We start from the raw sequence: 24931 nt of genomic DNA, 5'->3' as shown, positions 1-24931 counted from the left end.
AAAATCTGCTGAACGGGAAACCCTTCCACTATCCAGAAGTACAAGTGATTGTCACAACAGACGCCTCACTCACTCGTCACCCTGTCGTCGTCCCTTTTCGAGTTTCGAAAACCAAAAATGCAATACTCTGCGGCTACCACTAGATGTTGGCCAATGCATAGCATGTGAATCTAAGCAGATAGAAGCATCAGAAATACAATTACAGCAAGCAATGTATGATATATATTACACATCTGTCCGTCCGTCCCCTCTTTGCAGGCCATGCTACATCTCTACTAACTCTCTCGAGCGCCATCCTAACTCTCACCATAGTGGTCACCTTATGCTTTTTAAAAGAAAAACTAGGCATCTGTGACGAGGTCCATGACTCTACACTGTCGGGGCAGGACAGAGACCCCTGCCAACCATCTCTGTCTCAGAGGCAGGGGGTGAGCTTTAAATCCCCCTCAAAATCGCAGCCATGCCATAAATGTCACTCCTGGTACCACCTTCTGTCACACAATGCCTCCCAGTACTTGTCCTGGCCAGTGTTTTCACACCTTTTCTCTTTCAGCAATGGGTATTTTGAGGTCCTCTGTCACCTCCCTCTCTTAGGATTGTAACTTATCTCCCAGTCTATTCTCCAACCTACTCCACTAAACTCTCCTCCAAACTCTTTGTTCACTCTCCAGCGTCCTCCAAACTCCTGCCTTGCTCTCCAACCTCCTCCAAACTCCTGACACACTTCCACTTCAAACGCCCACTCTGCTAAACTAAGTATCTAGGTTTATATAGCTCTGTGATACCTTCTCTCAGTGACGGCTCCATTTGAGTGTCTGCACATGTAGTTGGGACTGGGTGAAGGGCTTTGAATATACCATGTGAGCTTTGGTACCTTGGGTCTGGAAAAAAACATTAAAGTGCTTGCCCACGAATTTGGATACCCCCAACCCCTGTAGCGCCCCAGTACACTTCTGCCATTGCTGTGGTATATCATAATCTTGGAGCTGGTGTTCACTTTCCCTAGGTGCGATACATGAAGGTGAGCCGATTATACGCACTTTTGAAACCTGTCCCATTTGTCTGACAGTGGGGATTAGCCTCTTGCTACGGGAAATTAGCCCAGTGTCAACTCTTGAAGTTAACTTATTAACATGCTGTACAAGGTGTGCCGAAAAAATCAGATGGGTCACTGATTTTCAGGAAGGACTTTCAGTGCGAGTGCCTTAACAAATGCTTATGCCTCTGCCCTTTGAATAGCCTTGTCGAGCAAGTGCTATAGTAAATCTGTGTGTCTCCATTCTCTAAACGTGCAGACAAATTAGTGTGGTACCCATTTTGGGTATTTCTCTGCTCTTTGAATGGACCATAGGGAACTATCAGGTCTTCTGGTGTCAGAGTGGGTGTTTGCTCCCGGTGTTGTAAGCCTTCATGTTCCTCACAACATGATTGCTTTTACTCCTAGAGCTCAGATCTCTTAAGAGGACAGTATCTTGAGGCATCATGTGACCATTCCCTGCCATGAGACCGGGACTAAGTGGGGTTGACCAAAGGATCCTCCATATTCCACCCCAAGGCCCATGGTCTGCTAGCTTGGGAAGGCACCCGGCTGATTGGTCATCACACTAGATCTCACGAAGCCAGACAGGGTCCTCATTACAGCATCTATGAGGGAAGAGTCTTCATGATAGGGTGACTACAGGTCTTGAGTTGTTGCTCAAGGGGGTGTGGTGGGGGGGAGTTGGATGGACTCTGGAGCCGTATACCCATCAACATGGGTTTCATTAGCGGGTGGCTCTCTTGGCTCCGAGATTCGGACACCCTCTGAAATAACTGTTACAAATACACAAAAACAACTCCCCTCACTCTGCATGAAAACCCATGCCCTGAACGTATGACCACATCCTTTCCATACATCCACACAATGTGCATAGACCTATGCACTGTTCATGCAACCATACACTATGCATAAGCCTCCAACAACACACACATCCACACACTGTACAAGCCCACACACACAAACTCATATGTCCACATGCTATTCATGTGCCAAAACACTGTCCATATGCCCACACACACCCAAACATTTTCTTTTCAGCACATGCAGATACTGTGTTTTGCAATATTGCTACTTTGTTTACAGGCTTAATATTTACTCATTTAACTGGTATAATCTTCTTACAGTGTTTTCTTTACATTTCAATCTAGGAATTCTTTAATTCTGCAAAAAGCAACCAGAGCCTGTTTAATCAACTGAATGAGGATAAGATTGTCTTTTTCTTCCATCTGCTGGGATTAGACACAAATGGACACGCTCATCGGCCATACTCAAGGTAATTATAGTGATGTTTTCACTTTTCTATTTTTATGAAGCATTTGTAAGAAGAACACTTGTGAAAGCATGTGCATTTGGGGTATCAAAAAAACGATGTCCTCAGTGTGTGCTGTAACACATACTTTTTCCCTTCCCGACAAATTGTACTTGAATCGTGTTTCTGAGGCAGGGAATGGATGAGTTGTCGCTGTGTTCCCTAAACCTCCTCATACCCTTGTGGTGCAAAAAAGTGTTTACCTTGCAAACTCATGAAGCTAAATTTGAAAACAAATGTAGAATGTTTTGCGGCTATGTGATAGGGGGGAAAACATTTATTGCGGTAGAAGGGTCCCAAAAGATGAGCTTTCAAAACAAAATCCCACAGGAGTTAGGCGGAGCAACACTATCTTGTCCAATTTATTTCAGGAATTTTATTAGGTGTTTGAGAGCCAACTTGGGGTCCGCAAACCTGACTTGAATCTGACCCTCGCGGTAGGTGAATCATATTGCATGGTTGAAGGGTAGAAATGCCAGACATGGAGGCATATGCATCCCTTAACCAGGAACCCTGTGTGTTGCATGGGCCTTGTGAGTTGATGTGAGCCCTGATCAAGTGCCCTGTGCTCCTGGACCTTAGACCCCCAGGGTGCCGCAAAGCTTAAGATTGGTGCAAGTAGCCGATAAAGCAATGCTGTTTAGTCCTTTCAGTATAATTTTACAGCCACCACATTTTGTTATATGGAAGGTTTTCATGCTGCTGGCTGCTCCCAGTACACCAAATTGGGGTTCCTTTTTCACTATTTTGCTGATTACTGGTAATGTGAGGAACTCATGGTGACAAGTAAGACAGACACAAGTGATCACAGTTCAAGGGTGTTTACAAAGCGATGTGAGGGTTAAGTTTCAAGAAAGAAAGGAGTGTTCTCAAATGATAAGTCAGGAGGCGGTAGCCTGGGTCTCCCTTCCCCATGTTTTGAGCACAGGGTAAGGTGGAGTTGGTGGAGCGCAGTACAGTCTCTGGCTTCTTTAGCACGAGGGGACAGTTTCAATGGCAGTTCTCAGGACCATTGATGGCCAAGTCTTGTTTCCTTAGAAAGTCTCTTGCCTTCGGGCCTAACTTGTTCAGATAACCAAAAACAAAAATTCCTTTAACAAATAAAAGTTAGTTCCCAATATTCACGGGGCAATGGGTTCACCCCTGGGTCCCCCTCTTCTGGGCTGACCCTTCTCAATTGCAATCCACAAATCGTATTGTCTTTATCAAACAGTTCAGTGGCTCTCCATTTTCTGGGTTCACTTTAACACTCTGTTTCTCGGGACGTTTATACTTCATCCCCTCTCCTCTGGCATCCCTCCTCCATGTTCACTATTGCCTTTTCAAAACTTTCTACTGCTTTCAAATGTTTGCAGGATTCACGTCCCCTTTCGTAATTCACCATTCGGAACTCACTTCCCTTGCTTTTAGCCAATTTACGGATCAAAGTCTTTCGATTGTACGGGGCCTTTGCTCGACACTCACTTATGACCATTTTGAGTTCCTTTGGTGGCCCTCTGGTTTCGGTAGTTTCTCTCATTTGGGGCTCGACCAGAGTCTCTCGTATTAGCACTGACGTGGTGCCGCTTTCCCTCTCCTGCTGCTCTCCCTGTCACATTTTTAACAATTCATTCAAAGTCTATTTGGCTTTGTTTCGAAGCTTGCCACTCTTGCGATTGTCATTCAACACAGCCCGGTTCTTATCAGTTCTCACCTCGACTCACCAGCTGTAATGAACCTCCTGGCTTTTGGGCTTCTGGATTCAAGGCTGGTACCACAGGCGCAGGAGTTTCCTCTGCTCCGTCTTATCAGCATAGGTTTGCCCGTGAACTGTTGATATCTGCAGCAGAACACTTGTGCTATTGTTCACAGCCTTAGATTCTCCTCCACAAACGTTCCTCAGGTCTGGAATGAAAAGGGCAAGTGCAAGGTCACTCTGCTCCTCACCACCCTCTCATTTCCCGCCGCCTTCTCTTGAACTGCCGCGTGGTAGCCGTCAACGTACTGTCTGCTGTTTTCGCCTTTCTCATACTGTGCTCTCTGGCTCCACCTTTTATCCCTGTGGGGAAGGCAAAGGGTCGTCAGGTTTGTGTGATTCTGATCAATTGCCTGACTTTGCCTGAACCTGGTATTGGGACATGTCAGGTAAATGGTTCAAGTGTTAGTCCGTTGTGTTGTGCAAAAGTGTTCGCCATGGAAAAAGGGGGGTAGTGGTTTGGAATGTCCCACGTGAGAGGATGCTGAAAAGGTTTTAACGGAAGGGTATACCGCGTCTCACCCATTGGTGTTCCACTCCCCGAGTACTCCCCCATCCAGGTGTTCCTCCCTCAGTGGCCCACCCCCGGGAACTGGATCCAATAGTGATAGCCATGTCCTGGCCTCTTGGATGACAGATCCATGGGAACTAGCTGGGGAGACACCTTCAGGTTTCTCAGAGTAAATAACAGTACTTTTGTATTTGAATATGTGCCCCCACTACTGACCTGTTTACTTTGTTAGGGTGATTGCTTTAATGCAAGGCTTGTGAGGATATCTTGATCTTACCCCCTTCAGCGATCCCAAGAGAGTTGGGTTACCACAATATTCTGAGGTTTGTTCTGGTAATTTTGTATTCCGCTTCCTCTTTTGCTCCCGTACCAGCATTGGCATCAGTTCCTGAGTATTTTTATAGTTATTATAGTTTTGAAGGCATTGTGTCCTCCGACATATTCCACATCTATGACAGTAATCACCACAGCTGTGCTGCTTTGGAAAAAAAATTCAGCTTGGGAGTCCTATGTCAATGACGTCGATACGCTGTCCCTCGAGGGCCTGTGTCGAGAGCCGACGTCACCGGATGTTATAAGTAGGATGCACGACGCCCATAGCCTCAGTTCTGTTTTTTCCGCGAACGTGTTCGCTTCGGAATCTCAGCGCGCCTTGGTTCTTCTCCTGTTGAATCAGTTCTTCGTTCTTGGTTTCTTATGAGAATCATGTATTCGTTTTCTTCTACCCGAGGTCGTGCTTCAAGAAATGCTGCGACTGCGGTTCCAAGATGTCGCTTACGGATCCGCACGACGTCTGCCTGTGGTGCCTCGGCGAGGACCATGCCACCGATGACTGCGATGAATGCCAGTCTTTGACGTCGAAGGCCTTGCGGGAGCGGAAGAAGAAGCTATCTGTCGGTAGGGTTTCCAAACCCCGTAAATTGAAATCCGCTGGGCTTTCGACGGACGATTCGAGGGGCGACTCTCCGCTTCGGCGTAAGTCCAGGGGGTCTCGGTCCATGAGTGGTTCCCGCCATTCCTCTGCTTCTTCTAGGCACTCTGGGAAGCGCCGTCACCGGTCGCCTTCTCCGTCCTCGTCCGGCGGGTAGCTTGTCCCAACAAGCATTAATCTCCAGCAGAATGGGACACATTTTGCAAGGAGATGATGGCAATTTTCGAATCGCAGGGCTCTGTTCCGTCCGCGCCTTCAAGAGAAGCCGGCAAGGAACACGCTAGGGCCACCGCTCGCACGCCTTCGGGCTCGGGCGGTCGGCGCGATCTTCGGGAGCCGCTGAGGTCTCGATCGGACAAGGTAGATCCCTCTAGCCATGCCCGCTCCAGGTCCCGGTCCTCGTCGCCCTCGAGATCGTTGGAGCCTGTGAGACCTTCTAAGAAGGCATCGGCGCCAAGGCCGTCGAAGGACACGCTCGGGGCTCTGGCCTCCAAGCCATTGTCGAAGCCGTCGGTGCCTCGCTCGACGTCGACGCCCTTGACGCCTTTTGAGGAGGCTTTATCAGAGGTGCCCCAGAGACCGGTGGAAACCCAGAGGAAGGTCCTGAGTAAATCAGTGAGGCCTGTGTTTGAGCCTTTTTCTGTACCTTCCTCCAGGGATTTATTCCAGCCTTTTAGATTACATCTCAGAGGTGGATGAAGGGTCAGATGTGGAGGGGTTTGTTCCTCCTGAGGTTCCTGATGACCTGTTATCAGGTCATAGCCAAATGGAAGACCTGTGTCAATCCTTACATGACGCTGGTGGTCTGGACACCTCTCCGGAGGTTGAGTTTGGCAGGCCTGAGCCTGGTACACACGCTGAGTCGTCGTACAGGCGTCTCTTGTCGAGGGTGACGGAGTACTTGGGGTGGTCTGCTCCACCTGTGGATTTTCTGCAGGATGACCTGACAGATATTTTGGACCAAGGTCCACCCACTGACCCAGTGCTGCCATTTCATATGGCCTTACAAAGAAGGCTGGCGGCGGCTTGCACTGCTCTGGAGAGTCTCCCGGCAGTGAATAAGTTGCTACCGAAAAAATACCATCCAGCCAGTGGCGACCCCGGCTACTTGTCTTTGTACCCCACTCCGGAGAGTTTGGTGGTGCAGGGGGCTACGGCCCCAGCAAAGCAGGCTGCGTACCCTACCATCCCTCCGGATAGGGACGACAAGCGCTTTGACGGTTGGGCGAAGAAAGTGTTTTCATCTGGGGGTATGGCTTTAAAGGCAGCCAACTCCGTTTGTGCTTTGGCAAGATTCACTCACACTCTGTGGAATTGTGTTTCTTTGGCAGCTGAACATATTCCCGAAGGGGAGGAACGGGATGGTTTTCTTGCCCTCGTTCAGGATGGCAAGGATGCCATGCGTGAATCCGTTCAGTCGGGTCTGGACGTGGCTGACTGTGTCAGCCGGTCTATGGCGGCGAACACCGTGATGCGCAAGTTTGTGTGGTTGCGGAAGTCGGGGTTTGCTCCTGATGTACAGTCCTGGCTTCTCAACATGCCTTTTGATGGTGACCATCTTTTTGGCAGCAAGGCAGACGAGAGCCTTGAGAGGTTGCAGACTTCCAAAGCTGCAGCAAATTCATTGAGCGCTGCAGTACGTCAACCTCCGCCTTTTCGTCCTAGGGGACAGCAATGCAGGGGAGGTTCTTTTCGATACTACTCTTCCTTTGGTAGATCGAGGGGAGCTGCCAGTCAAAGGGGCCAACGTAGGAGTACCAGAGATGGAAAACAAGGTACTCGAGGTGCAAAAGCCGCTCGAGCAGTTGCCTCTTTGCCCTCAGGCACTGCCGCAGCCGCTTCAGCTCAGTCATGAGGTCATGTCCCATGGTTCGCCGGTTGGGGGAAGGCTGGCGCAGCATCTTGTAGAATGGCGTGCCATTACTTCAGATGGGTGGGTTCTGGAGATCATAGCCCACGGCTACTGTCTTCCTTTCCGCCAGAGGCCTCACGACAATCCACCGGGAAAGCTCTCTTTGAAGAGTCCGTATCCGCTCCTTGCGCAGGAAATCAAATCCCTGCTGGAGAAAGGCACCATAGAACTGGTGCCTGTAGCGGAGAGCAACAAGGGATGATATTCCCCTTATTTTTTGATCCCGAAAAACACGAGGGATTGAGACCCATCATGGACTTGCCTGGTTTGAACAAGCTCCTCAGGAAGGACAAGTTCAAGATGGTTGCTCTCTCTCAAGTCCTCCAGACCCTTCAACTTCAGGACTGGTTGGTGTCTCTTGACCTCAAGGATGCTTACTTTCATGTGCCGATTCATACCAAGCACAAGAAGTACCTGAGGTTCGCGGTTGGCGACTCGCATTTTCAGTTTCGGGTCCTGCCGTTCGGATTGACCTCCGCCCCAAGGGTCTTCACCAAGCTCATGGTGGTGGTGGCAGCATTATCTCAGGAAAGGGGGGGATTCACGTCTACCCCTTCCTGGACGATTGGTTGATCAGGGCGTGCTCTCCTGAGCAAGTCCTGGATCATCTGTCAGTCAGCTCCCACTCCCTTCACAAGCTGGGCTTCTCCCTCAACTTAGAGAAGTCCCACTTGACATCTACCCAGCGGCTCCAGTACATCAGAGCAGTGCTCGACACATCCCTGGGGCTGTGTTTGCCTCCCCAGGTGAGGGCTCATCACATTCTGCAGATGGTGCACTGGTTTCAACATGCCCAGAGTCTCTCGGCATTCGAGTTCTTGAGGTTGCTCGTTCTCATGGCATCCTGCATTCTACTGGTGCCAGTGGCCAGGTTGCGGATGAGATCTCTGCAATGGGCTCTCAAGACGCAGTCCTCCGGCAGGATGTCGGATCCCGTTCAGGTGCCACCCTCGGTCGCCCAGGATCTTCTGTGGTGGGCCATCAAACGCAGTCTGATGAAGGGGGCTCCATTTTGGCTACCCTGGCCGGAGGTAACGATTCTGACGGACGCATTCCTCATGGGATGGGAAGCTCATGCTAACGAATTGACAGTCAGCGGTCGTTGGTCTCTGTCGGAGTCCAGACTCCATATCAATCTGTTGGAGCTGAGGGCTGTCATGCTAGCCCTGAAGGCTTTTCTGCCATCTGTACAGGGGAAGAATGTCCTATTTCTGACGGACAATACAGTGGCTGTGCACTACCTCAACAAAAAGGGGGGGCAGGGTCTCTCCCACTGTGCAGAGAGGCAATGCAGCTCTAGTTCTGGGCCATCCAGCAGGAAATTTCGATCTCGGCAGTTCATCTGGCCGGAGACGAAAACGAGGCGGTGGACGCTCTGAGCTGGCAGAGCACGGTCTCTCACGAGTGGGAGCTGGCTCAGGAAGTTCTCTTGGAGATCTTCACCCTTTGGGGGACCCCACAAGTGGATCTCTTCGCCACCAGTGTCAACCGGAAGTGCAGAAGATTCTGCTCGCGGGAATTTCCTCCAAGAGGAGCCTTAGGGGACGCGTTCGTAGTAGAGTGGTCCTTCACACTGCTGTTTGCATTTCCGCCAGTCCCCGTCATTCCGCAAGTGTTGCAGAGGTTACGGAGGTTCAGTTCCCGAATGATCCTCATTGCTCCGGCATTGGGCCAGGAGAGCGTGGTACCCGGACCTTCTCGACATGTCCATCTGCCCTCCACGCCGTCTTCCCTATTGAGACGATCTGCTCTCACGGGAGGGGGGTCGGGTTCTCCATCCAGAGGTCAAGTCTCTCCACCTTCATGCTTGGTTTCTGAGAGGTTGAGGTATAAGGATTGGGACTTCCATGAAGACGTGATGGAGGTGTTGCTTTCGGCCAGAAGGCCCGCAACAAAGTCCCTGTACCGTTGCCATTGGAGAAATTTCTGCAACTGGTGCAGGGTAAAGAATGTGGATCCTTTTTCATGTGCCATTCCTGTGGTTCGGTCTTTTTTGATTTTGCTAGCCCACAAGGGCCTGCAAGTCGGTACCATTAAGGGTTACCTGGCAGGGCTGTCCATATTGAAGTGCTCGTCTGAGGAGTGTTCTTATTTTAAGATTCCTTTGATTTCTCAGTTTCTGAAAGTTCTAACTAATGTGTTTCCACCGTCACCGTTCCAGGTGCCCGTTGGGATTTGAACTTAGTTTTAAAGTTCCTGATGGGAGCTCCGTTTGAGCCCTTACATTCTTGTCCATTGAGACTGTTGTCATTTAAGACTGTATTTTTAGTTGCAGTTACATCCGCTCGCAGAGTGAGTGAGTTGCAGGCACTATCCGCCAAGCCACCTTTGACGGTGTTCCATAAGGACAGGGTTGTCCTTAGGGTTCGTCCTTCTTTTCTTCTGACGGTTGTGTCAGAATTTCACTTGAGCCAGAAGGTAATTCTTCCGGCGTTCTATCCTCCTCCGCATCCTGGTAAGGAAGAGGAGAGGCTCCATAGGTTGGATCCTAGGAGAGCTTTACGTTTCTACATCTCAAGCATGTCCCGGGTCAGAGTGGACGATCAGCTCTTTGTAGGATACGCTGGAAGGCGTTTGGTCAAGCTGTTACTAAGCAGACCTTGTCCAGATGGATTATGTTGACAATCTCTGAATGTTATTGTTTGGTGGGTAAGGACCCTCCGGTAGGCTTACGGGCCCATTCTACTAGGGGTGTGGCTGCCTCGACGGCTCTGCAAAGGGGTGTTCCCATTCGTAACATTTGTGAAGCAGCCACATGGGCCTCTGTCCATACTTTTGTAAAACACTACTCCCTGGATTCTATCCACGCACAAGTTTTGGCCTTTGGCAAGGCGGTCCTCTATTCTGCAATTTGATTGGCATTCTAAAATTCTGAATTCTTTTCCCACCTCCATACTTTGGTACTGCTTTGGGAGTCTGTCATAGATGTGCAATACGTCAGAGGACACAATCCCTTCGAAGAACAAGTTACTTTCTTACCTGGTAACGTTCTTTCGATGGGATGTTCCTCCAACGTATTCCACATCGCACCCTCCCAGCCTGCACCTCTACAGAATTTCTTATGCGATTCCAGCTTACGTTTCCGCAAAGCTTTCTGTAGTCATACTGGCAGAAGATTGGTGCCACACGTTCTGGGAAAAAACTACAACTGAGGCTACGGGCGTCGTGCGTCCTAATTATAACATCCGGTGATGTCGGCTCTCGACAGTGGCCCTCGAGGGACAGCGTATCAACGTCATCGACGTAGGACTCCAACGCTGAACATTTTTTCCGAAGCAGCACATCTGTGGTGATTACTGTCCTAGATGTGGAATACGTCGGAGGAACATCCCATCGAAAGAACGTTACCAGGTAAGAAAGTAACTTGTTCTTCGAAGGGACATCTGCCCTTAAGCCTATTGGTCCATATTGTTGGGGCAAGGGATTTGCATACTGGGGGGTTGTGAATAGGGAGTGGCTGTGGCTTTGTAGATTTCCCTGCCTCTAAAGTATATGAAAAAAATGAAGTCTTGGAGCTGGGCCCTAAGGAGAAGAATGTGGTCCTTGGAAATAAAAAGAAAAATCTGCTTTCTGTTTCCCAATAGTCACAGCCATACCTTATGAGAAAATAGAATCAAAAACATATGCAGAGCCAGTTGTTTTTTCAGAAATCGATCGTAGGTCTACCCCACGCCAACCATCCTACAGCTGCCAAGACACAAGTGTTGAATTAGGCCTTGAGCTAGAACTCGATCCAGATATAGAGTCTCATTTTATTGTTTACTTCTCACTTCTTGCTCAACAGGTTTTTACCCTGGTCTATGTCAGCCTCAGAGCCCAAACTTTTTCCAATGAGTCCTTAATGTGGAGGCGACTCGGACAAGGTTGGGCAGGTTAACAGTAAACCTTGAAAGGAGGGGAGAGGTCGCTAGAGGGCTGACCAAGATGGCCGCAACCTAGCGAGCTCAGTCGGAGCACCCGTGATTAATCCTGTAAAAAGCCATTTCCAGGAGAAGATTGCAGACTGTCTGCAATAAATACACGTCTGGAAGTCCCCGGCACAGTGTTTCATCCAACTCCGACAGTGGAGAATGACCGGAACAGCCAAGACCGAAAGAGGCCCACCACAAAGGTGACATCCTCAGGAGGTGGAGAGGACCAGGCCCCTACGGATCGAGCCGAGGCCCGGGGTGCGGTGAGGTAGACCGCGAATGTACGCAGGCGACCAGAGCCGCTTGCACTGGCCGCTCGGAGTGAGGTCTGACAGCCCAGAAGCGGGCGGGCAGGCAGGCAGAGGGCCGTGCGCGATCCCGGCAGCACAAGACGGAGGAGACGGCGGACTCTTCCGATTATCCCAGCGAGGACCGGGACCTGGCTCCCATCAACACCCGGCACCCGGCATCAGCTGCAAGTGGGGGAGCCGCACCGGGGCGTACCGGCAGTCTGGTGAGCGGGCGGGGGCGACCGCAGCAACTCCAGGTACATAACAAGCTCTGCTGCGGCGCCTCGCGCCCTGCCGGCCCTTCAAACTACAAGGGAGACCCGCCTCGGTGCTGGCCCAGCGGGGACCCGGCACGCGCTCCCCCCAAGAGGCTGACCCAGCGGGCAGCATTGAAACAGAGGAGACGGCGGTCGTGGGGCTGGGGAGGGAATCCCGGAACTATCAGCATATACAGCCGGAGCCGCGCTCCGACCCCGGAGCCTCAGGCCCAAAACAGCAGCGAGCAGGGGAACAGGAGCCTCCCGAATAATCAACCCTTAACGCCAGCCATATATCACCAATAGGTGACCAGCTGCCCATAGAGCCTGAGGCTCGGGCGCCCCCCCCCCCCCCCTCCTCTCCCGACACACGAAGGCCCCGGAGACACCCAGTGAGGGCCCGGGGGTGAACAAGAGCAAAAACGTATGCCGGATCCCCCCCCTCCAAAAGACCTCGACAAAGCACGAGCCCGCGCAGTCCAGCGGGTTCCAGCAACAAAACCAGCCTGGATCTGTAAACCCTGTAAGTGTACAGCCACCCCTCAGGCAACCCCACAAGGGGACAGAAGACACAGCAGTACTGGACCGCAATCCGCACCGGCCTCAAACCATGGCGTACCATCGCACACCTATTACGGCGCCCATGTGCCACCCGCCAGAAACTCTCCATACCATTGCAAGTACCACGCGGGTCGCCTCCCGGACAGCGGCCAACACAGCCTGGCCTGTGTGCCCATCCGTCGGCAACGTCTCCAAAGCGAAACAGAAAGCGCCAGGGTCCAAGGCCCACCTAAGACACTCGCAGCAAGCGTCATGTCTCGGATTGGCCCCGCCTGATCACCACCAACACCCAGGGAAGGGTAAATAAAGGCGAATAAGCAGACATCAGACAGCAAACCGCCCCAGGATGAGAAAATCCAACAAATCCCAGAGGAAACTGACGTTTGAGGCGGGAGCCGTGGTCAAGACTCCCAAACCAAACACCCCACCATATGCCCCCGAGGCGGCACTTGACCAAGCCACTGGAGCTGATCAAGCCATGGATATTAGGGGGATCCTCTTGGAACTGAAAACCAACATCTGCAGCACAGATAGCAAACTCGGCACTCTAGCCACTAAAGTGGATCAGATACAGCATCACTTAGATAAGCATGGAGACAGGCTGGACACTGGCGAACAGAGGATATCCGACCTAGACGATAGCACTCACTCTCTGGCAACAAAAGTATCAACACTAGAATCCCAAATGAAGGCTGTAATAGCCAAGAACGAGGATCCTGAAGGGCGCTCCCGCCACAACAACATTAGGATCATCGGGGTAAGACAACACAACTCCACGCTCAAAATGGAAGACTTTGTTGAGACCGTCTGCAAAAAGATGTTTGGGGACTCCACACTGTCAGATATGTTCGTGGTGGAAAGGGCCCACAGGCTACCCACCAGCCGCCCTGTCCCCGGTGCACCCTCCCACCCCCCGATCATAGCCAAACTCCTTAATTTTAAAGACCGCAACATGATCCTCTGTCTGGCAGGGGAGAAAGGGGCTCTGAACTATGAAGGAGATAACATACAATTCTTCCCTGACTTCTCCCCAACGATCCAGGTGCAACGCAAAACCTTCCCCGGAGTGAAACGACGGCTACAGGAAAATCAAATGCTATACTCCATGTTATACCCAGCCAAACTCCGGATCCAACACGACGGAAAGCCCCGATTGTTTAGCACACCCGAAGATGCAAACTCCTTCCTGGACAGCCTGAGCTGCCGACAAGCCGCCAATAACCCTCGACCTCCCAGACGAGATAGGGCGGGCAGGGACCCACCATGACTCCTCTCTGTGCCTCGACGACCACCTCGGACCACGAATTTGTCCTCCTGGAAGTTCACAAAAGCAGGAATAGGACATAGGGTGCTCTGGATCTTGGAAGGACACTAGCGCCCCAAGCGCAGCTTCAGTTGATGTTTCAAGGAACAGACAGGCATGTTGGGGGTTGCCTGTGCCGGGGAGGGAAGTTATTTGAAGTTCATGAAACGCACCAGCAACAGGTCCACGCCGCGCCACTCGTCCCAGCTGTCTCCCGACAAGCACACCACAGCAGCTCGTGGCCAGAGGGAGCGGACCACTGCACCCCAATTCACTAAACAACGATCCAACTTGATTAATACCAACATCGCACAAACGCAAGACAAACAAGCTGCCAGTCCAACTCATTCAAGCTAGCTACTTGGAACATTAGGGGAGGCAACAATGCGGCTAAAACTAGAAAGGTAACCAATATCTATGAAGACACAAGGTGGATATTGCACTGATTCAAGAAACCCACCTCCTCCCTGAGACGGAGAGTCGCTGGGCACGGGAGTGGGGATGCCATAGATACTTTTCGTCATACTCCTCATACGCCAGAGGGGTAGCCATCCTGATAAACAAAGCACTGAAATTCAAAGTACTTGCGTCCAGTAAGGACACAGAAGGCAGAGCAGTTCTCGTACGTGGGATCTTGGAGGGCACAGAAATCATCATTGTAAACTCCTACGGCCCAAACTCAGTCGGGGCAAACAATTACGACTGGGTGTTGTCGCATCTAGCGGGATCAGACTCAGCAACAATCATCTGGGGGCGTGACCTTAACACCGTACTGGATTCCACCAAAGATAAATCCCAAGCAACAAACACCGATCCCCAAGGCAGCACTACAAATTCAGGAAATCTGCAGGTCATACGGCCTGGAAGACGCCTGGAGACGACAACATGGGGAGACCCGCGACTTCACGTTCCACTCCTGGGTACATAAAATAAGCTCACACCTCGATTACTTCCTGGTGTCCACCAGCAGCTATCTACAATGGAACCAGTGTAGTATCCTCCCAAGAACTATATCGGATCACTCGGCAGTCACGTTCGAATGCACCCCACCAGACCCATCGGAAGGAAGATGTCACTGGCGCTTCACTCCGGGAGTGCTACAGGACCAAGTATTTGCAGATGAGCTCTGCATAGAGATCACCTCTTTTCTCGAACTCAATCAGGGATCTTTGTCGTCGGCCGGAACGCTCTGGGAAGCTCTGAAATGTTACCTCAGAGGGGTATGCATAACTAAAGAGCATGCAATACTGAAACTCATCAGACAAGAACTGGCTCAAAGTGAAACCCTCCTAAAAGCACTTGAGCAGCAGCACTCCTCATCAAATGACCCCCACACAACAGCAGAGCTGAAAAAAGAACTGGACAAATTCAGGGAGGCAGCAGACCGGGAAATAAAATTCCTATCACACGGCCACCGTATCCGGCAATATGGGGAGGGACAGAACCCGGGCGCTCTGCTCGGAAGACTGGTAGCAACCGACAAAAAGCCCCCGGCAGTAGAACATATACGCGACCCCCTAGGCAATCTGGTCCACACGGACAAAGAAATCGCAGAAACTTTCCGTATCTTCTACCAAAAACTGTATCAATCCAAATAATCCGCCAGTTCGGAAGAACTCACCAGATATTTGAATGACATTGAACTATATTGGGTAAGCGACATACTGAGAGAACCACTGAACCAACCCATCTCGTTAGAGGAAATGCGTCAAGCAATAAAAGAGTTCTCGAACACCAAGGCCCCCGGCCCAGACGGTCTGATCGGTGAGTTTTATAAAGCATTCGCACCTCTCCTTGCCCCCATACTACTGCAGGTCTTCGAGGAAGCGCTTGTAACGCTTACCTTGGGCTCCGCGGGAACACTGCTCCTTATAACCTCAACTACTCTTCTCTGGGTGCGTGGTTTTCTCACTACCACTTTCTTCTTTCAATAAGCAGAAAAATATGTGGAATATGACGAAAAACCAGTCAAAATGTGGATTCTATGTAGGTGCTGTGAAACAGTCTTCTCACTAGTCAACCTCTCCCTCCCTACGGACTTCCCCTTGCTCACCTCTACTTATGTTATTATGGGCTCTCCATCCCGCTTCTGTGCGGGGGCGCAAGTTCTGAAGAGGGGAACAGTTTCTTGCATGGGAAGGAGTGGGACTTTCTTAGGAAAAGGGAGTGCAATGAATACTGCCTAAATATAACTGGCAAGGAATTTTCCACACCTTACCAATCAACACCACAGCCAGAATACAAACAAACTAACCCTAAATACCTAAATGGTGAGAGGAAAGATATTGAGTGGACAAATATAATCTTTCCCCGCTATGAAAACCTTCCTAATAATGCTATTCAATCAGGAGATAAATGCGAACTTACATTCCTCACAAGAAAGGCACGGATGCGTAAATGGAACAAAAGTGTCAATGACTTTAATGCCAACAGGTTACCATTATGTGCGTGTGGCGCTCTAAGCTAATGTGACCAAAAATAAATGTGACTGAAGTCAGGTGCCTCCTGTTCTCCAAGAACGGAATCTCCTCACAAGCAGTGCAAGGCAATGCGCGGCAAGAATCACTACACGCGCTCTTTGGGAAAACAATGCCGCACACTCGCTAATGCCACAATAAACACAATGCAACAGTGTTATAACATGTGCGATACTTGAGGTCTGTTGGAGATGACAGGAAACCTCTCCCAACTAAGTAACTCACTCAGAGAAGCGCCAACTCTTGACAGAAAATACACGACAGGATAAGGGCAGGAATATGACGGGAAACAGGGCTATGGCAGAAGGGAACAATGAAAATAACGGGAACACTGCTATTCGGGGATAACTAGGAATGCTAGGTCTGTGAAGTTTTAGTCAGGAGTTGACTAGCGGTAAGCGTCTGTTTTGACAGCTGAAGACGCGAAGTGCAGGACAACAAAGGGGAGGGGCTTAAATACTTGCAGAGCCCAAACCGCTAGACTACACTGCAGCATTCAGGGAAGGCCCCCCGGCAGCCATATTGAGTGATGCGGAAATGCCTGAATTACTATTGGCCACAGTAACCTTTCTGCTATTAGCCCAGGAATGGTACGCCGCAGCCCAAGACCTCCTGGGGGAAATTCTATGGAAAAATCCTGTGGTCATGACAGCGCTTGAGACAGGATCCCTGCCCCCGACTCTCTGCGAGGCTAATATGATGCTGTTGCATAAAACTGGGAAACCCCCAGATGAATGCAGCTCATATAGACCGATCTCACTGATAAATCTTGACAACAAGATCCTCGCAAAAATCCTGGCCACCAGACTATTACCCCTGATGCCCGCAGTGGTACTAGCCGACCAGGCGGGATTCATTCCAGGCCTGAACACAACATATGGTATAAGGCGAAACGTTTGGAGTCATTTGAAGCACTAAACCCAACCCTACAAGCAGTAGCAGCCCTCCTCAATGCGGAAAAGGCCTTCGACTCCATAGAGTGGCCTTTCCTCTTCGAGGTCCTGAGGCGTGTGGGCCTCGGTAACTACTATATCAAGCTGGTCGCCCTCCTATATAACCAACCCCGCCCACACATAATTCTGGGCAAATCCAGGTCAGCACCTATAGACTTGCAACGCGGGACCAGACAAGGATGTCCCCTGTCAGCCATCTTATTTGCGCTTGTAATGGAACCACTTGCCTCAGACCGACGGGCCCGACACATACACAGAGGCCTTTCCTTTGGCCCACAAAATTACTAATCTCCCTATACGCAGATGACATCGCCCTCTATATAGGTGATCCCATAGAGAATCTGAACCCAATACTTCATGACATCATTAAATTCGGCACTTTCTCGGGCCTAAGAATAAACCATAGCAAGTCGATAATATTTCCAGTAACCTCAGCAACCCCGAGAATTCCTTGACGACTATGGCTTTAAATGGGAACACAGTAACGTTAGGTACCTAGGCATCCAACTGTCCAGAACCCACCAAAACCTCTTTCAAGACAACTATGGTTGTGTAACAGAAGCGCTCCAAGTAAAAATCAACAGGTGGAAAACGCTACCACTCACCCTCTGGGGCAAGGTATCGTTGGTTAAAATGGTAATCCTTCCCAAGCTTCTTTACCTATTCGGGAACATCCCAATACTAGTGCCTCAAAAGTATCTCCAACTAATTCGTAGTACGGTCCTGGAATTACTTTGGGTGGGCAAACCAGCCAGAATAGCGTACAAGGCTCTAATCCAACCAGTGACACAAGGAGAGATGGCACTCCCTGACCTAGAACGATACTACTGGGCAGCACAAGCTCAGTTTCTGAGCCATTGGTACGCCACTTGTTTTATTCGGCCCCACGTCCAACTAGAAAGAGCTCTTGCATCACCCAATTTGCTGAGGGCGGTCGTCATCGGCCTAACGCACACCCCGCATACTATCCTAAATCCGGTACTATCCACCATTTCAATCTGGAAGAAAATGGCGCAGAGATGCGACATCAGGGTGAGAGTCTCCCCCCTTCTTCCCACAAAATTCATACCCGGTATCCCACTGACCTTGGAGAAGGCCTATCTTAACTGGGCGAATAAGCTACAGCTACAGACCATGGGCGATTGGTTCTGTGATGAGATTTTCATTACATTAACACAAGCCAGAACTTGCGGGGCTACCACAGCCCTAGACACATTCATCTACTTCCGCCTCAGGCTGTCGCTCCAGGCCCTCTTCCCCACCTTCCCACAGCAACCGCCAACATGGCAGCTCCTTCAAGGGGTAATCCAATCAGTAGTGGAGGCCAGACTTGTGTCAATGATTTACAAAACCCTTCTAGCCGACACAACCCTACAGCTTACAGCACCTAGGGCAAGATGGGAGACATCTCATCGTATGTCAATACCTGATGAGTACTGGGACTACATCTTAAGCCAAACACAGAAAGTAACATTAAACACCCGCTATAAACAAATACACCTTAAGTACGTACACCAGGCATACCACACCCCCGTCAGACTACACTCCCACCACCCCACTATCCCGCCATTGTGCAGCCGCTGCAACGCCCCACAGGCTGATTTCATACATCTTGCATGGTCGTGCCCGGCCATACACCAATTCTGGGAGATGGTACTGGAAAAGACGGCAGCAATCATTGGCACACCCCTTGAACCCGACCCCAAAATAACGTTCCTTGGATTGACCAAATATCTGCCATCCTCAGTGCGCAAGTTGTGTGGACTGCTGCTGATACTAGCTCGAAGGAGCATCGCTATGTCATGGGGAAGAGGAACCCCCCAACAATAAGACAGTGGCTGAATGACATAACATACTGTCAGGACAGGGAATCAAACTTTATCAGGCTCCCCCCCGTTGCATGCCCGACCCCCAGATATATGGGGCCCATATATATCCTATCTAATGTCCACTTCGAACGACAACTCATCCTGAGACTCTTCCCGAGGACCTATCACCAGCGAAACGGCCCAGCCCATAGATCGAGACTGCGATGACACTGAACACTGATTAAAAACACAGCAGATCCGCCTCAGCGGCGGTGGCGATACGGGCGCAAAGGGTGCTGGTAATGTAGTTTCCTGTTGTGTTGTTGTATGACCTGTTGGAAATACCAAAAATAAAGGTTTAAAAAAAAAAACTTGATAAGAGGCGCTTGTTGTAGCTACAAAGAGAGTTGGGAGTTCGGTGCAAAGCAACTTACCTCGACGAAGTGTGAGAAACCTGAAGGTGTCTCACCCGCCAGTCCCCACGGATCCATCATCCAGGTGGCTAGGACACGGCCATCGCTTTTGGATCCAGTTCCTGGGGGTGGACCAGAGCCAAAGGATCACCTGGAAGAGGGGTCCTCTGGGAGTGGAAGTGTGTCACGATGCCTGCCCCCGGAAAGCCAGACCAGGCCCAGCAACCCCGGAAGCAGGCATCATGCCACTTGAAGCATGCCCAAAAACCCCAGTTAGGGGCTCTTTGGCTACAGTCCTGGCGCCTATGGCGCCAGGCTCATAAGAATAAAGTCAGTCCTGGCGCCATGGGCGCCAGGATCATTACAGAAATCTTACCTGTTGCAGACCATGCTGCATACCTACCTGATGCAGACCATGCTGCACGAAGCCACAAGCCAAATGAGGCTTAAAGGGACTACTTTACCTCAGGGACTCCTTTCCTCTCGGGTGGGGCTGTGGAAGAATACTTACCTGGGACTTCTTCCAAGGCTATTTAAGCCACACCCGGACAGCCACACGTGCTTCGCGTTATTCTGCTTGCTGCAGCGTAACGCTCACCGTGCCTTCAGCAGCTCCAGTCTTCACCCACGCCCGCTTCAGCCCTGGAACACCTGAAACAAGAAAAGGAGAAGGAGAAGAGGTCAGAACAAAACCCTTACCTGAATCCTTGATCCAGCACATCGTCGATCTGGAAGAGAGAATCCTTCTCAGGTGCATTGCCACGCACCTCGCAGAGCCGCGCTGAACTCACCAACCGAGGCTGCATTCCTTTACTCCATCGCAAATCCAGCATCTCCAGGCCATTCTTCAACACCTGGGGGAGACAAGAACAGATAGGTGAGCAAGGGCAATATAAACCACCCCCAAAGACTTACCTGATTTACCATAGGCGGGTACTCACCTCATCTCGGGTCGACGTAGTCAATTCCGCATCACCGCCGCACCCCGGCCCCTAAGGGGAAAAAACAAGGACAATACAAATCACCCCCAAAGACTTACCTGATTACCACAGGGGGGTACTCACCTCATCTAGGGTCGGCGCAGTCAATTCCGCATCACCGCCGCACCCCGGCCCCTAAGGGGAAAAAACAAGGACAATACAACCTAACCCCAAAGACTTACCTGATTTACCAAAGGGGGGTACTCACCTCATTTCAGGTCGGCGCAGTTAATTCTGCATCATCGCTGTACCACGGCCCCAAAGGGGAGAACCACAATAGACTTACCAGGATCTTACCAATTGCCACTTGGAACTCTTCTGGTGGTTTAAATCCGCAACCTGCAAGGAACCTGGCAGAGTGAAGATCAGACTTTTGAAGTCTTATGAACAATTGGACTTAGAGTCAATACTGGAACTCACCAATTCCTCCACGCCAGTGAAGTAACTGCTCGTCTACGCGCCCCTGCGCTCGACGCAGGATGGAGAGCTCATCTTTCCAAATCTTCAGGTGAGATTAAGAGGGAACTTCAGGAGTGTTCTGTGGGCAGACAAGGGGAGTGGGAAGGCGGGTTAACGCTCAGATTACGGGAGGTTAATTCCCTTTCTCCATTTCAGAAAGATATTCGTACGAGTCGAACAAACAAAGCTAAGTGGGTCTGTCCAGTCTGTCATCTCGGCTCTAAGTGTTACTCTGGTGGAAGCAACAGCGGGCAAGTCCAGATCGACGCCCCCGTGGGAATCAGGTGAGCGTAACAAAGTGGGACACCGGAAGGTGAGATGCAATATCCCCTTCCTTGTAACACCTTTTCCCCATCCTACCAGGTAGGATACCTAGGAACTCAACCCCCCAAACCTCTTTCCTGACACGAACACGTCCTCACGGACAGTTCACCGCCAGCGACAACGGACTAACACCAGAGCCATATACCTGACATGTCCCAAGACAAGGGTCAGGCAGAGTCAGGCAATTACTGATATTTACGCACACCTGACTTCCATCAGACTTCCCACACATGGATAAAAGGCAGAGCACGAAAGCACACTCCGAGCAAGGCAAAACACCCAAGGAAGCAGCAGTTCCGAGGTGGCAGTTTAATACGAGGAGAAAGACGATGAGACCAGGGTTGCAAGGAGGCAATTGCCCATGGCCTTTTCAGAGGAAGGAATCTTTCACGAGCCCATGAGGATAAGAAACATAAGACCGGGAATTAAAGCTGAAGGAAGGTGCATTGTGTATCGAAAGTACCCAGAGCTTTCCTGCATCGACGGCCGAGACGGGAAGGACTGATTGCCGCTGTGGGTACCAGTAAAGTGATTGCCGCTCCAGTAAAGTCAGCACAGCCGGTGAGTCGGGGAGACTGATAGCAGACTGGTCTGTGTTAGACCCAAGGTTGCAAGCGGCAACATTATATGAAGAAATCTGCGAAGAACAGAGTTTAAGGCATATGTGATGAGTGACACGAATATAAATGAATATCCAACAAGTGAGTGAACTTTTGAAACCCAAGTAGATGCCACAGACAGAGTGGTCCGGTGCCACGTGGGTGCTCATTCTGTAAGGTATCCAACTGAGTGTAAAATTGTAAACTGTAAAATCGAAGTGGTCCTGCAGCAAGTCAAGCCAAACCCTGTGAAAGTTGTTGATAGCAAATAAGAACTGTAATTGGTCTGAAACCGGCTGAGGGAGACTAATTGTGAAAAGGGGTCTGAGCACGACTGAGGGGGATCTGGGGTGTACTGTGAGTCACCCGAGAGAGGATTGTGGTACAAAAGGGGATCTGAGCCCAGCTGAGTGGGAGCCAGGGTGAAGAGTGAATCACCCTACTTGAATACTTGGAAAGGAACTTTTTTGTTTGTTTGATACATCTGGCCCTCTGGATCAAGAGACTTTTGATAACCTAAGAGACTTGGGCATAGAAGGCACTGATGCTTGTAATACAACTGTGTCCTAGTGCCGAAGAAGCCCAAGAGTGTGCTATTCTCGAGTGAACCGCCTTCTCCCGTGCTGAAAACGTGTGGAAGGGAGGCCAGCGGCCTGAACATCTTGACTTATCATTGTGTGAACACTTCGTTCTTTTTCATGAACATTTCCCAACACTATTTGTAAATTAGCAATACGGATTGGCAATAGTTTATTTTAGTATAGGCCCTTTTTATTTTGATGAGACTCCACTAGGACTGCATTATTATTATTTGATGGTAGTAGCTTGCTCCCATCTTAGATTTAGGTTTCGATAGGCATTCATCACACACTTGATAAGGTTTAATAAACACCCTTCAACTGTGGTCACTTGTATCTGTCTTACTTTGATACCATGACGTCCTTACAGTTGTCAGGGAGTGTTATGCCAGGGCTTGCTTTCTAGATAACTAAGATAATACAACAATTTGGCAGCAGTCAAATTGGTGAGAGCCGCCACTAACCTGATCCAGAAGTGACAGCTAGAAGTTAGGGGAATTCACCTGGTCGCCTCTCTGCTCCCGTAAATGACAGGAGCAGAGTGAGGTTTCCAGGGAAACCCTTGTGTGGGAAAAAACCCTTGACTTGGCTGCTAGAGAGTGATGTATCCGATCGGTTCTCTGGGGCGGATTGTTGACCCTGGAGCAGTGCCTTCTCGCAGTCTGTACGATTTTCAGCTGCAAGAAGAATCAGGATTTGTTAATGGCTCCAACCCCAGACTTCCTGCCTGAGAAAAAAAAGCGGGGCTTACCCAATTAATCTGCGAGTGTTGACTTCTTAGGGAGAAGAGACTGAGTTGCAGCTTTGTTGTGCACTGCGGGGACCAATTGTGCCCTTAACGTAATGAATGGGAAACAGGTAAAGGATATACAGGAAGAGAGTAGAAATGAAAATGGAAGAGACTTCCCAAAACCCTTCCCTGTGTGTAATCTGTTTACATACCGTCTCTGGCGGGGTGTAAACCCTTGAAAAGCTGAGCCGTGATCGCTACCGGTGGTTTCTGGTGAATGAGGTCCCAGAAAAGGGAGTGGCCTGTATGTACCTAGTCTGTGGAGAGAAGCGACTGTTATGTAATATGCGCCCCCATTCCCATATGTAGACACTCCAAAAGGACCTAAACCTACCGTGAGACCTGGGAAAGCCACCTGCTGATGAAGGCGGTTCTGCTGTGTGAGCGCGGTCCTCTTGAGGGGAATCCCAGACATGGCTGTATATTGCCAGTGGTGTACGTGGTCTGATACTTTGTTTCTGTATTGAAGTAGACGTACCGTTACAGGGAGTCCCAAAGGAATATGTCCACGTTCCAAAACTGGTTCTAACTGATCCTAATACTATCTTAACTAACTTAAATTAGACCAGGAGAATATCTCCCCTCTCCTGGTTGTCTCTTATGGCAATGTCTTTTCCTTACTCCAAAATTCTCTTTAGTATATCATCTTTAAATAGTCTCTTGCCACCTTCTTGATAAGTTCATGTAACTCTTTCACAATACACTTTGGTTTTATCCCCTCTTTAGGGACAATCTTTCAACACTCCTTTTTACCACTCTTGCTTATACTTTGATCTAGGCTTATATGCCTTTCTGACTCTTGTAACCCAGGCCTTCTTGAGTTGGATATATTTTCTTGTGACTTGCCCTCCCCCCGTATCCTGGGGTTACTCAGTTGGATTATCTCTTCTCTTATCTGGTTCACTTGATTTCACTTCACATTCATATTTATATAATTCTCTCTCTGGTTTGCTCGCCTCTTTTATGAACTACAGGGTACTTTCTCCTCTTTGCAGGGTATTTGTGCCAAGTTCTCAATGACTTCTGTGAGAAATATGATACCATTCTCCCACCCACTCCCTCAGGATCTTCTATTCAGGTGGCCTGGGAAGGGCCATTGCTTTTGGATCCCGACCCTGGGGGTGGACAATTGAGGGAGGATCACCTGAGTGGAGGGTCACAAGAGATTGGGAGGGGGAAGCCGAAGGGCGAGACAGACATGGTATTCCCCAGTCCCAAAAATACCCCAACCTACTCTCCTTCAGCCTTTGTGGGGTATCTTCAATCTCACCCCACCTCCCACTCCCCATTTCCAACAGATACTGAGACGAATAGGAGGCAACGAAGATCAGTAAAGATTACCCATAGGAATAACATGGGGAAAGTAAGGGCAACCTACCCTAGAAAGAACTAGAGTTGTCGCACTAATAGAATCAGGCAGGGTCAGGCAGTTAATAGTAACCATTTAAGTGTGTACATGGTAAAGGTGTACATTGGAAAAGGTGTGGTTTAACACAGATGGATGAGTGAGCTGGAGAACTATTTGGGACCAGAGAAGCCACGAAGCTGAGAGCTGCAGGAAGGAGGATCTGAGGGAGAGCGGTGTGCTGCAACATGGCTGGGGAGCTGTGTCTCCTCAGAGCCGGAGCGAGTCAGGTGCGATCCTGCTGGCAGAGTCCCTGCAAGTGCTTGTTCCCTTGGGCCATGTGCCGGGCCCAAGGGTGTCTGGGGAGCAGGTGGTGGTACCCTGACCTCGACCCAAAGCATCCTGTAGAGACCGTTTGCAAGCGCTACGCTACCCAATGAGTTTCG

The 24931-nt window shown here is 50.1% G+C and overlaps 1 protein-coding gene across 3 annotated transcripts in view; it reads left to right on the top strand.

The window, feature by feature from the left end:
* Positions 1-24931, top strand: part of PIGN (phosphatidylinositol glycan anchor biosynthesis class N) — a 1975532-nt gene that overhangs the window by 264532 nt on the left and 1686069 nt on the right. For all 3 annotated transcript variants that reach the window (XM_069613664.1, XM_069613662.1, XM_069613663.1), the window contains one exon: positions 2188-2312. In XM_069613664.1, coding sequence (XP_069469765.1) covers positions 2188-2312 — 125 coding nt within the window. The remainder of the gene's footprint in view (positions 1-2187; positions 2313-24931) is intronic.

Source organism: Ambystoma mexicanum, chromosome 5p (genome assembly GCF_040938575.1).
Source record: "Ambystoma mexicanum isolate Mex_15411 chromosome 5p, UKY_AmexF1_1, whole genome shotgun sequence".
Classification (NCBI taxonomy): Eukaryota; Metazoa; Chordata; class Amphibia; order Caudata; family Ambystomatidae; genus Ambystoma; species Ambystoma mexicanum.
This window is presented reverse-complemented; position numbering and strand designations above follow the sequence as displayed.